Source organism: Panthera onca, chromosome A1 (genome assembly GCF_046562875.1).
Source record: "Panthera onca isolate mPanOnc1 chromosome A1, mPanOnc1 haplotype 2, whole genome shotgun sequence".
Taxonomy (NCBI): Eukaryota; Metazoa; Chordata; class Mammalia; order Carnivora; family Felidae; genus Panthera; species Panthera onca.
Window position 1 is genome coordinate 149,435,576 of NC_138339.1, and position 13,969 is coordinate 149,449,544.

The 13,969-nt window shown below is 38.3% G+C and overlaps 1 protein-coding gene across 4 annotated transcripts in view; it reads left to right on the top strand.

Moving 5' to 3' along the window:
- CNOT6 (CCR4-NOT transcription complex subunit 6) overlaps positions 1 to 7,198 on the top strand; it is a 76,646-nt gene extending 69,448 nt beyond the window's left edge. For all 4 annotated transcript variants that reach the window (XM_060636440.3, XM_060636441.3, XM_060636442.3 and 1 more), the window contains 2 exons: positions 49 to 251; positions 3,172 to 7,198. In XM_060636440.3, coding sequence (XP_060492423.1) covers positions 49 to 251; positions 3,172 to 3,384 — 416 coding nt within the window. In that variant the 3' untranslated portion in view covers positions 3,385 to 7,198. The remainder of the gene's footprint in view (positions 1 to 48; positions 252 to 3,171) is intronic.
- Positions 7,199 to 13,969: the final 6,771 nt, after the last annotated feature.

Sequence of the window (13,969 nt, forward strand, 5' to 3'; positions counted from 1 at the left end):
TGCATATTCTACTTGACAGTGAGCCAAGGACCTGTATCTTCATTATAGGTGTTGTGGAATACTTGAGTACCGGTGGAGTAGAAACAAATCATAAAGATTTTAAGGAACTGAGATATAATGAGAGTCTTACAAACTTCAGCTGTAATGGGAAAAACGGGACAACCAATGGAAGGATCACTCATGGTTTCAAGTTGAAGAGTGCCTACGAGAGCGGCCTGATGCCTTACACAAATTACACGTTCGATTTCAAGGTGACTTTTGAGATTGAGAAACTTTTCAAACCTCCAGTTTTTTTGGAGAGTCTTGTAACTTTATTATGTCTTTAAAATGTGGATGTGTAGAGGTGCCTGGGTGGCTCAGTCGTTTGAGTGTCCGACTCTTGATTTTGACTCAGGTCATGATCCCAAGGTCATGGGATCTAGCCCCACGTTGGTCTCCTTGCTGAGTGTGGAGCCTGCTTGGGATTCTGTCTCCCTTTCCTCTGTGCTACCTCCCTCCCCGCAACCACTCATGTGCACACATGCGTGCGCTTTCTCTCTGAACACAAGTGTGGGTGTGTGTTCAGACTGGAAGCAAGCCATCTTGAATCACTTCACAGCAGTGTTCTCTTATCACTCTTCTGTGGAATTTGATGTGATCCGTGTCCCATTCCTACTTGAGAGGTACTTGATAGAATCATTTCCAGGGTGAGAAATCATATGAAATAATGATAGTAAATCCTGAGTTAACTGTTACTGTTTTGGGGCAGATACATTTCTTATATGCTCAGCTGTTCGGAAAGTACCGTGTAGTATCTAATTTGGTGTCAGCTGGAGTGGCATATTTCATCTCTCATATTATAATTTAAGTGAAACTGTACTCCTCAAGTGCCAAAATGTGTTTTATATTAGCCATTTTAAAATACATCTTCTATTTATTTCATACACAGTTAACGGCTTACAATATGGAGCCTTGCCTTAGAGCTTCTCCTCATTTTTAATATCGGTGATTGTTGGGGCGCCTGGGTGGCTCAGTCGGTTAAGTGTCCGACGTTGGCTCAGGTCATGATCTTGCGGTCCGTGAGTTCAAGCCCCGCGTTGGGCTCTGTGCTGACCGCTCAGAGCCTGGAGCCTGTTTCAGATTCTGTGTCTCCCTCTCTCTCTGACCCTCCCCCATTCATGCTCTGTCTCTCTCTGTCTCAAAAATAAATAAATGTTAAAAAAAAAAAATTAAAAAGAAATAATAATATCGGTGATTGTTTAGGACTTGCATTCATCTGTCCTTTTTAACCATCTTTTGAATTTCTGCTCTCCTAAATCTTAGTTTTCCATTTCTAAGCTCCTGGAAAAATAATCATTCAGATTAGATTATGTGTTAGAGTGAAAATACTAGCGTTAGCTGGTTCTTAATTTTAGAGGGGGAGCGCTGTTTAGACTTAGAGCTTGAAATCTTTTTAATTTGACTTTGGAGGAGCCACAGTACTATAGATAATGATTTAACCCTGCAAACAAATGAGTGTGTCGGGTTGAAGAGAGGCTAGAGGAGACTCTGGGGAAAATGAACATGTGAACAACAGAAGAGTAATCAGAGAGAGGAAGAAAACCAGGGCAGTGTAGGAGCCTACCTGACAAGGAAAGAAGGCCTTTCTAGGGAAAGAGGAGTGTGCTTTGTGCTTCAGAAAGATGTTGGTGAAAGATGCTTCACTGGAGAGCTAGGCACAGAGACTGGAATGTGGTGAGTTGAAGAATGAGGTGATTGATAGTGAAAACCAATTTTTTAGATTTTTAAAAATTTTTTTTAACGTTTATTTATTTTTGAGGCAGAGAGAGACAGAGCATGAACAGGGGAGGGGCAGAGAGAGAGGGAGACACAGAATCTGAAATAGGCTCCAGGCTCTGAGCTGTCAGCACAGAGCCCGACGCGGGGCTCGAACTCACGGACTGTGAGATCATGACCTGAGCCGAAGTCGGACACTTAACCAACTGAGCCACCCAGGCACCCCTAGATTTTTGTTTTAAAGAGGAGGCGAGGAGGGCACCTTCGTGGCTCAGTCAGTTAAGCATCAATTTAGACTCAGGTCATGATCTCACGGTTCATGAGTTCAAGCCCCACGTCGGGCTCTATGCTGACAGCTCAGAGCCTGGAGCCTACTTCGGATTCTGTGTCTCCCTCCCTCTCCCTCTCCCTCTCCCTCTCCCTCTCCCTCTCTCTCTCTCTCTCTCTCTCTCTCTCTCTCTCTCTCTCTCTCTCTGCCCCTCACCCGCTCATGCTCTGTCTCTCTCAAAAATGAATAAACATTTTTAAAAAATGTAAAGAGGAGGCGAGGCTGATAACCAAAAGGTGGGAGAGATAGGGATTTTTTCTCTCTTGTTCCTGTTGCTGATACAGAGATAGGAAGACACCTGAATGTGCTTAAATATTTTTGGCTGAAACCATGTTGAGGAGAGGCTCAAGTTACAGGGAGGAGAGGGGCAAATAGATGCCAGGTGCTGTGCTGGGTGCTGCTGAGGATGTGAAAGGCAGAGATGGCCCTGCCCTCATGGAGTTGACAGTCTGATGGGAGAGGCAAGTCTCGACCAAGCAGATGAGTGTGTAGTTACACCTGGGGTACGCCTTAGCAAGAGAATAAACTTGGAGGTGGTAGCAGGTATTAAGTGGGTGAGGGCAGGATTCAAGAAGGTATTTGGAAAGTGAACTCAACACGCGAAGGCTGAGAAGAAATGAACCAACCGACATGTAGAAAGAAGAAAGTGTTCCAGGCAGAAGGAATGGTATATGTGGAGGCCCTGGGGCAAGAAAGAGCTTGGCATCTTCAAGGAATGTCTCCCCCACCCCCCGCCCGGAAAAAAGAAGGCTAGTGTGGTGATAGGGTAGTGAGCATAGGAAAATACTACAAATCAAGTTAGGGCAGAGAAGCAGAGGCCATACCATGAAGGATCTTGTAGGTCTCATTAAAGATTCTAAAAAGTCCAGAAAGGAGGAAGAATGCATGATTATTATTCCTACCTAAACTGTCTTCATTCTGCTAGATTGGACATTTGGGGGACAATTTGGTTTATGTCTTCCTACCTCTCACACGCCAGCCACTTTCTTTGTTTACCAAACATGACTGTAAGGGTATGTCTTGAAAGCTCTCAGTGTTTCAGTATTCTCTTATGTGAGGCTGTATCTTTTTTTCCTTCTATTTTTCAGGGTATAATTGACTACATCTTCTATTCTAAACCTCAGCTGAACACTTTAGGCATCCTGGGACCTCTGGACCACCACTGGCTAGTTGAGAATAACATCAGCGGCTGCCCACATCCACTCATCCCCTCCGACCACTTCTCACTTTTTGCACAACTGGAGCTCTTACTGCCTTTCCTGCCCCAAGTCAACGGCATTCACCTCCCTGGCAGGAGGTAGTCAAGTACCTTCAGAGGACAACCTCAATTTCACTTGTAAACTCATAAAATCTGAATGTGGGGGAGTGAGGTATGGCCACCAGGGTTTTGTTTTGTTGTTTTCTTTTCCTTGAGGATTTGAATTTTCGATCTTGATTATTTGATAAGGATATCGTATGAAAGCCAGGTGCTAGCAACAGACAAATTCTGAGCCCAATATGCTTTATATACTGTTAGACAGGGATCGGTGTGTTTACACCTATCTTTAATTTGTTACAAGTAATTTTCCTGTTTCTTCTATCCAATGTAATATTTTCATGCCTTGAAATAGGAAAATGTTTAAACAGCATATTCTCTTTGCACAGAAATCTGTAGCACTACTTTTTTGAGGCCAGTAATAACATCCAGAAACCATTCTTCCATACTCTACTCCCTCCCTTTTCAGACTTCTTTGTAAAATAGAGACTTTGAATTTAGCCTTTATGATTGTATATGATCCACAGAAGACCTGATTTATGAAATTTTGTACTAAAAATTCAGATTTGGAAATGATTGTATTGTAAACTAAGGCTAAGTTTTTTTACTGTTTCATGTGTTATAAAGGCCAGCTTGTAAAAGAAGTTGCAACAGACTTTCTCTGCTGATGATTTGCACTGTTAGGGTTTTGTTAGCCCTTTTGTACTACTTTATTTTTAAACTGAGAACATTGCTCTTTAAATCTAAATCTGCTTAAAGCTTTGGACATTTTCTCAGACCAGAGGCAACTTATTCATGAATTCCTGGGTTTTTACAAAAACTATCTACCAGGACAGATAAGCTGAGCAGTGAATGATCTGTAGGCATTTATGGACTGAATGTAATGGTTGATATATGTACATTCTGATATTTTTTAATCTTTAACTTTTTTAAGTTAAAAAATTCCAGCTGCTTGGATACAGCTTCTTAACTCCTTTTTGAGACACTTCCTGTCCTATCTCCACTGTGCCTGCCTAAATTTGTTCTCACCAAGCACTGCCTGTGCATGCAGAGAAAATCTGTGCATCCTCTTTTATATTTTTTAAATACTGTTTTAACATTTGTGGGAATTTTATGAAAATGCTTTTGTATGAGCTGTGGCTTTTTTTCCATTGTGAAGCATTGAATATCCCATTTTGGAACATGTTCATAGGGTGGGTCCCTGGGTCTTTGCTCACCAGACCCAAGCACTGCTTCTTGGTGTCTGTCATTGCACAGTGCTGTTCGTCACCCAGAATACTACTATCATGTGAATTCTTTTTGTTTTCCATGTGTTTTTTTTTAATCATTCCTTTTTTAAAAAAAAAAAAATAATTTTCCATTTATGAAACAGTATAAATGAGATGTATTTTCAAAACAGGTCCCTACGACAATTCTTCAGATCATTTATAAAGTGACTGAGTCATTTTAGTAGGTCAACCAAGATAAAGGTTCTGTTGTACCCTGTATTTTGCCCATAGTGCCAGTAGTAGATTAGAGATTAAAGCCAGCTTTTAACTTTGCAAAGGTAACTTGTATGTATTCTGTTCTCATTCATTCATTCTCTCAAAAGTCAAATGAATTCAGAGGGAACGTGGTCTAACTGCTTTTGTTTCAACTGCAGGCAGGGGAGCAAAAGGACACCATGTGAGCATTAAGAAAAAACGTTGAGATGTTCTTAATTTTTATACAGAGAATGAGTCATTTTGGATAATGACTTAAAATTTTATGAAAAATATTCAGCACTTAAATGTGCTTATTCTGTTTTTAAGAGAAAATAAAATTACATGCTGTTGAAATAAATGATTTTTTTTCTTTTTTAAAGAATTTTCCAAAAGGTGTTGATCTTGAATCTTTGTCTGGGACCTGGTTTTTCCTTTGAGGGTTTTAAAGATTTTGTTGTGATGACTTTTTATTTTTTGCTTTTTGTTTTAAGTTGTGCTGACACCAAACACATCCAGTTTATAATCAGTACATTGGAAAGCTGGTATTACTGATGTAGAACCAATGCATAACTTTTTATGGGGTTTTTGTTTTGTTTTGTTTTATTTTTTTGTAAAGTGTGAATAAAAGGTGTGTTTACTCATTTTTCCTAAACACTGTGTTGGTAACGTGCATCATGACAATTTCCAGCGAGGGCGAGCTGGAGCTGGTTGGACTGATGAGGCAAGGGAACTGCTTTTCCTATGATCTGCATTACGTGAGAACAGGTCCAGAGAGCTTTATGGACAGGGGAGGGGAGAAGCACTTACTCATTTGTATTTGTTAACAGAGGATGTATTCTTTTTGTAGATGCTGGAACTAGAGTGCACTTGTTAGATGCTAAAGGTTTGAGCTTTACACAAAATGTTTTCATCTGTATTTGTTATTGTCTACAATATATTCGAATTTGGGGGCAGCATAGTAAGATATGAGGGCCTGTTGTGTCTCAGCTATTTGTTCTTGCCTCTTCTGGGCACACTGCATTCTGTGGGCCAGTTTGAACAGCTTCTCCATCTAGTGATAAATTGAACCAAGGGTGTAGATTTACAAGTGTCACCTTCAAAAGAGAAAGAAATATTTTGGGTCCGCAGGGACTGAACAGTCACACCAAAATAGACTGATAACTTTTGTTAAGCAAGGTTTTGTGTTTTAAATCTTTTCTGTGTCCTGAGTAATTTCCAATAATCCATACTCCTTAAAATGCAATAAAAATTAGTATGTTTTCACAGTATAGACTTTTTTCAAAATTCTGTAACACATATATTTAACGTGGTGTTGCCATAATGTAATTTCAGTGTTCTTGCTGGATAAATCCATTTTATGAATGTTTTACAGAGAATTTTGGGGTATGTTTTCTGTTTTTACTGATCAGAAATTTGGAGGCACTCAATTCCTTGTAAATCTCTTGAAGTACATTTTACCGTATTACTGGTAATTATTTATGCTTTGAGAATTTAAATAATGTTCATCATAATTAACTTATGGCATAATTTAAACTAAAGTTGTAGAAATTGTTGATTGAAACTTCAATAGTTCTAGAAGACAGGCAAGGAACATCTCCAAGGAATGTGTTTTCATTCTTGATTTGGTGACTGCCAGGAAAACTTATTTTGAGTTAGCACTTTGAAACCTAAGGACATTATTAAATTGGGTGGAATGCACTTCTAAATGTTGAAATTAAAATTTCAAAGCTTTTCTAAGATTCAAGCTTTCAGTGACAAATTCCAGTTGTAGTATTCCAGTTTTTACTATTTCAATTCATGGAATTCATTTCCATAGTGACTTCTAAGGTCTTGGGGTCATGTCATCTGTAAGACAAAAGCCAACCTAGGCAAAGCAATTACAGTAGTTTGTTCTTTTAATGAACCTATCAGAGTATTCCATACAAATGCTGCAGATAATTCAAACTACACCTTTAGCAAGTGTCTCTCCCCTACTCAGAAACAGTATTTTAAGATGTTCACTTGGCTCTTCTTTTTGGTTACATAAAGTTTAATAACCGGTATGTTGAAGTAGCGTCTAAAATAGAAGATCTAGTCTTTATTCACAGTACATTATCTTGTGTAATATGCACTGGGCTAATTTGTGTTTACCGTTCATGTAACAGAACCCAGCACATTATCTGCACTAAGCTTGAAGAATGTCGCATTTGCCTAGGCAGCTCTTTGATAAGGGTCATGGGAAACTGAATATGTACCTATGGACTGGTGGTAACAAGGGCTTTTACTGTTCTTTTCAGTGGAACCTTCTTGGTCAAATTGTAACTAGCTAGTATTATATTTATATACAGGGTCTCTTTTCTTTACTGATGTATTTTCCTACTCATAGCCAACCAATAAATTCAATATCTGTTTCAAATATCTTAAAAGTGTAATTTGTAGTAGTACTGAGGTTTGAGAAGAATAAGTGTTAGCAGACCATATGATTAAAATTCTGAGTCGTCTGGGACAGGGTTGTAAGTCATCCTCTGAAAGGGTGAGTGAATGGGCCGTGATATGGGAGACCATGTACTGACTGTGTTTTCTGTATAACACTCCTATCTTTGCCAAAGTTCAGTTTGATATTTGGGCAACTGATGGTCCATTTGCATTTAGGAATTTTGTTGTTGTTGTTGTTACCAATATACCTCGTTCAATATAAGAATTAGGCTCATGTGTCTTCCGTCTTTTTTGGAAGGAGTTTGACGTATTTTAAATAAATGCTTTTAAACACGGTAACAAACATTGTGTTGGTGGGGTTATACTAATTCATTAGATAGTTTGCTTTTCATGTGTGTTATTTTATTGTATGTATATGCTTTAAAGATGGGATTTCCCAGCTCTTCAGAAAAAGCCCATTTGCTTTTTGGGAACTACTTCGATAACACATGTGAGTTTTTATGTATGCTAGAAAAAGTCCTTTAAAATCAGATGACAATGAGCATTTGCCAAGACTGTCCAGTTTTTAAAGTAGGCATTTTCTACTTAATCCTTAATATGTAATTTTGTCTCTATAACAGAAAAGTCTTGTTCCTCGTAACTGTCAAGAAGTAAGTGTGTAAAAAAGTAAATGAAGTATTATGCCCGTGTTTCTTTATAAATTCTAGTTTATGTTCTTTAGAGGAACCAAGTACCTAAGGGAACATGAAGTGAAACATATTTAGAATAAAGCTTTGTGGGTTCTAGGTAACATGTATATACGGAGAATTCCCAATTTGGGGTGTTATTTAGGTATTCACATTTTAATTGATTTTAGAATAAGCTTTCACGGGCACCTGGGTGGCTCAGTTGGTTAAGTGTCCCTCTCTAGGTTTCGGTGAGTTCCAGCTGCACGTGGGGGCTGTAGACTGACAGTGTGGAACCTACTTGGGGAATTCTCTCTCCCTTTCTCTCTGCCCCCCCCCCCATATCTCTCAAAATATAAATAAACATAAAAAAATAAGCTTTCACAAGTACTGTAAAGACAACTTTAGTAAACATTATGTGTTAGAAGAATCATACAGAAAATAGTTTTTACTAGAATTTTACGAGAGGTTGAGAAACATTAAGTTAATTTCTTCCAAATAAAAAACATAAAATGTTCAAAGTGGATTGCTCTCCAAATGACTCTAACTGACCAGTCTGTAGGAACTGGGAAAACTAGTGGATTACAAGGTGGATTGTGAACCAGTTTTCTGTGGTTTCTTTAGCAACATTAACATTTTTAATCAAGTAAGTAAGGAGATGTCAGTTTTTAAAAATTTTCTTGAACTGCAACCCTCAGATCACTCTAATATTCAAAAGCTGTTCAATTATTTTGGGCCTGTCATAAGAAATTTTGCTCACTACACTAGTGTGACTCTGCAGAGGCGAGCAGGCTCAAAAGTTCTCAGGCCATCCTAGCACTCACTTTGAGTAAGCTGCAGGCCCCAAGGAGCCCATCAGCACAGCCGTGTCGTAATGTCATATCCACCAGTCCTTCAACCCTGTGAGTTCCGTGTCTACCCTGCATGGCAAACCCACTTGTAGTATCTATTTTGCAATTTTACGTAATTCTTGAAAACCTGGTCTGTTAAAGACTGAAAAGGAATGATGGCATGACCAAAGCTTTCCTTTTAATACTCCTGCTGATGCAGGTGGCTGGTTCTCAGGGCAGTGACATAGGTGTGAGGGGTATATGCTCAACACTCTGAGCTTTGTGAGTTAGCAGAACCTTCTCTCCTCATTGATACGATGCTTGTTAGTGGTAACTTTGAACAGGCCTGATAGTGGGAGCCCTATGTCCATTTTGGTGAATCAGAGTTGTTCTTAATGTACTTTTCTTGGTCACCATACTCATCAATACTCATTTGAAATTTCTTCTTGTCAGACATTATGCTAAGATTGGAAATACAGATTTATCATCCCTGGTCTCTGACTTCAAGTTGCTCTTTGGTCATTATAATCCAACGTAACCTGTGCTACAGGTACACCAGGCATGGAGGGAGCAAATCTCTGTGTACATGAGCCTATAAAGTTTTCTTGAGGGGACCTTAGAGCTAGTTTTGAAGGACTAAGAACTTACTTCCCAGGTGAATAATAGCTACAATAAAACCCTTTGTGAAAGGTGCATAGTTATGAATAGAATGGATTTAGAACATGTGGGTCTTTCAGTGGGAAGTGCACTAGTGAGTGGCTGGGACACAGTAGATGCCTTTGGAACCTTGAGCCATAGGTGGTGAACTTAACTCTGTAGGTGGTGATAAAGAGCCACAGAAGGATTTTTAACACCTTTGTTAATGTTTATTTTTGAGAGAGAGTGAGCAGAGGAGGGGCAGAGAGACACAGAACCTGAAGCAGGCACAGGGCTCAAACTCAAAAACCTTGGGATCATGACCCGAGCCGAAGTTGGACACTTAACGGACTGAGCCATCCAGGTGCCTCTAGAAGGGTTTTAAATAGGAGCAGCATTACCAGGCTTATGTTTTAGAAAGGCTGCTGTAGTAGTGCTATGGAGGGTGGATTAAAACAGTAAAACTAGGGGCACCTGGGTGGCTCAGTTGGTTAAGCGTCCGACTTCGGCTCAGGTCATGATCTCACAGTTCGTGAGTTCGAGCGCCGCATTGGGCTCTGTGCTGACAGCCTGGAGCCTGCTTCAAATTCTATGTCTCCCTCCCTCTCTGCTCCTCCCCTGCTCATCCTCTGTCTCTCTCCTTCAAAAATAAATAAAAACATTTAAAAAATTAAAAAAACAGTAAAACTAGTTAACTGGCTTCTGCTGTGGTCTGTAAGCTGAGGATGGCTTGCGGGGCAGTAAGAGAAGAGAAGAAAGAAAGGAGAATTTGAAATGTTCAGGAAATAGAATTAGGAAGAACCGTGATTTATCCCTCCTCATTTGTGGGTGAAAAGCAAGTTTTGTTCAGTCACTCCTTACTTTCATTAGACAAACCCTGACTCCATGTAAGAGACGTGTTTGCCTCAAAAGCAACCTGTTTTTTTTCCTTTACTGACCTCACCGAAACATTTAGGCAAACAATTTTGTTTCTCAAGCTACGCTTTACTACATTTCACATTATTTTTCATGCAGATTTTAGTCTGCAAAATAGATCCAGTGTGTCTCTCTACTGAACAATTAAGTAATTAGTAGGCATTAAAAGATACTTTAAGGACCACCTGGGTGGCTCAGTCCATTGAGCGTCCTACTTCAGCTCGGGCCATGATCTCACGGCTCATGGGTTCATGGGTTCACGGGTCCTGCGTTGGTTGGGCTGACTGCTGACAGCTCAGAGCCTGGATCCTGCTTCAGATTCTGTGTCTATTTCTCTCTCTGCCCTCCCCTGCTCATTCTCTCTCTCTCTCTCTCTCTCTCTCTCAAAAATAAACATTAAAAAAAATTTTTTTAAGATACTTTAATACAGCAACACATAACAAATGGAAGGAATCCAAAAATTCCAAACCCAAGTAAGTATCCCCTCACACCGAGGATTAGACCTGTGTTCAGTCTGGTAGCTTCTGGCCACATGTGACTTTTGAGTACTTGAAACATGGCTCGTGTGACTGGAACTAAAATGTTTTTCTGTTAAATGAAACCCTATTGTGATAGGACCAAATTTCCCTGTATCTGACACATTGTGTAAGATATGAAACCACTGTATTGTGTTAGACATAATAAACACTTCACCAGTTGATGTCAAAGAACTGTTTCTGCCCTATTTTACTAACCAAAGTAACACTAAGATGTGTTTGAGTTCTTTATGCTGGCAACAGGAGTTACTGTGCCTGTGTAAATCATTAGTAATTGAGATCCCTTTGTTCATTTTAATATAAATTATTTTTCTGGTTTAAAAAACTATGGTCAAATTACTAAATTTAAAGTCAGTAGTGATATAAATAGAAGTGAGCGAGTCCCAATAAAGACTAGAAAGTGAGTGTGTCACTGAATTTCATAATGAATGACAATTGGAATTTACTGCACCAGAGGAAAAGGAAAAACCTCTGTTAGGTAATAAAGTGAACATTAAGATATATTTTCTTCAAATACTTACTGAATTCAGTGTTCTGTTAACAGTCAAAAAAGAATAATAGATGAAATTAATCACCTGAAATGAAAGTCCCACAGAATGGTGTTTTTCGTTTTTTTCTAACTATAATAGGATATGCGCTTGTAGATTTGGCCAGCTATAAAAGGGCTTGTATTCTTCCACAGGAAAAGAATTTTTTAATGGAGATATGGTATAAAAATATATTTGTTTGGAAATTTTGTTATAAAATGAAGACAATATTTTACAAACATGAAATACGTTCAGTTATGCCAACAGTTACCTATAGTATGCAAGATCTTCCTAATACTATTAAAGATCAATTGGTTCAATATTTGAAAAGTTGAAAGTACTTACTAGCTTTAGAGGAGTTTTGTGATATAAAAGGCACTAACCAGTTAATACTTAGTGTATGCTATTTCTTAGTGGACTTCCAAATTTACCAAGAAATGGGAATTCTCGGCCTAAAATCAAACTTACAGCCTAGATATTTTTGCATCTTTTACATCTGCCAAAAATTTTCTTCTAGATACGAAGAAAAATTGTTTCTGTCACTACAGATGGTACTCTAGCTATGTTAGGTTAAAAATCTGGGTTTATCGGAATTTTTTTTATAAGCCTTGATTTCCTTTATTGTGTTTCACCTTATGCTTATTGAAATTTCCGAAACAGACTGAAAAGTGTCATAGCTGATAAGTGTATATAATTTCAAATCAAAGAACCATCACCAGTTAAGACTATTCAGAGAGATAGAAGACAATTTAATGATATTGTCTTCTTTTACTAATAGTAGCTTATTGGTTGAATTATGAAGAAATTTTAACAATGGCTTACAGTTCTTTTAATACCAATTTAAGGTTATCTTGCAACGAAAGGAATGCTTGCCAAATATTCAGTAATCAAAAGCAAACCATATCAGTATGATACACATTTTCTCACCAGTATCAAGCTGCATATGAGTGAACAAAAATTGAAACTCCAAGGAAAGTATTTGTGACCTTCACAGATGGATACAAAAAAATTTATGTTGTATCATGATACAAGCCAAGAATGCTGATTTTTGTACATTTTCTAACAAATTTTAATCGTAATCACATTTTGTAAGTTGGCCACTAAAACTACAAGAAAAATTTGGAACAATTTGTTGGTATCTTGGTAAGTTTAGGGTTGCTTTTCAAGAACAACTAGGCAGAAGATCAACAAGGAAATAGCATACATGAACAACACATAAAACAAGTAGACCTAACAGACATGTATAGAACACTCTACTTCTTTCTCCTTCCCCCAACCCTTAAAAACATTCTGGTCTGAACATTCTGGTAGGTGCCACTGTGTGCTAGCTTCTCTAGAAGGTTGGAATTGCTAGGTGTTGGGGGCACACATGTGATTTTTACTAGATATGCTCATTCCTGTCCAAAGTGTTTCTGCTTACTCTCCAATCAGAAGTTTATGAGATTTTTCCCATTGTTCCACAACTTTACCAATGCTTGTTTTTCTCCAACTTCGTTTTTGGCACTCTGGTGGGTATAATGGTATGTCATTGTGTTTCTGTTTATCGTTCCTTTATTAATAACAGACATATTTTTGCTATTTCAGGTTCCTCTTATGATTTTATGCCTATTGAGGACTTTGTCCTTTTCTGGTTAATTCACAGTTCTTTATGTACACAGGATGCTTACCCTTCATTGGTTAATGTGTCTTGCATAATTTCTCAGTTGTCTTTTAAATTTTTCTTAACTTTGTATTTTGAAATATTTTTCGGTTTTCAGAATGATGAACTGATTTTCTTGTGTCCTCAAAATGTTACCAAACAGGCTACTTTTTTTCTCTCTGTTTCAAAAACACACAGTTTAAACATATTTGATTAATGCCATCCATTGCACTTATTACCATTACTGACGTTCAGATTACCCCATTTTTGGCCAGTGAGAGATTTATTCAGACTGTTCCCTGTGTCTTTTTGGCACCATCCTGGTCGTCTTCAGTAGCTTACTTCTATTCTGGTATGAAAAGATGTTCTAGGTTCTGGAACAAGCCATTTCTCCAAAGACTCCTGGCTCCTTCAGTGAGAAATGTGTCTAGAGGCCACAATCCAGGTGTGAGGATTCTCATTGCTACTGTGTTTGTGAGTTTCTAGCAATTTTCAGGGGACAGAGATAAGAGATTTTTTTTCCTCTGAAGATAAAACACACCAGGTAATTATAATTGTTACTTTCTGCCCTAAAGTTTTTACTGAACCTTAATAATCTTATATCAGCACCTTCTTTCCACTTTGCCAGAAATCTCAAGTTTCTTCAATAACACTCAGGTAATTAATCATTCATCATATCACAGAATATGCAGATATAGCCTCAATATAGCAACACCACCACCAAGAAAAACTTGATTGTTTTTACTGTTCTCATTCTTGGGGTGTTACTCCCCCCCCCCCACCCTGAATGTAAAGTTAAATTACTGTATTTTCATGTTACTTGGAATAGTTTATTTATTTTTTTACTAATCTATATGCCCAACGTGAGGCTCAAACTCATGAACCTGAGATCAAGAGTCATATGCTCTACAGACTGAGACACCCAGGTGCCCTGGAGTACTCTTTGGGGCTTATACCACCATGAGAAATAAAGTTAGGTTTGTTCCTCTTTTTTTATAATTTCAA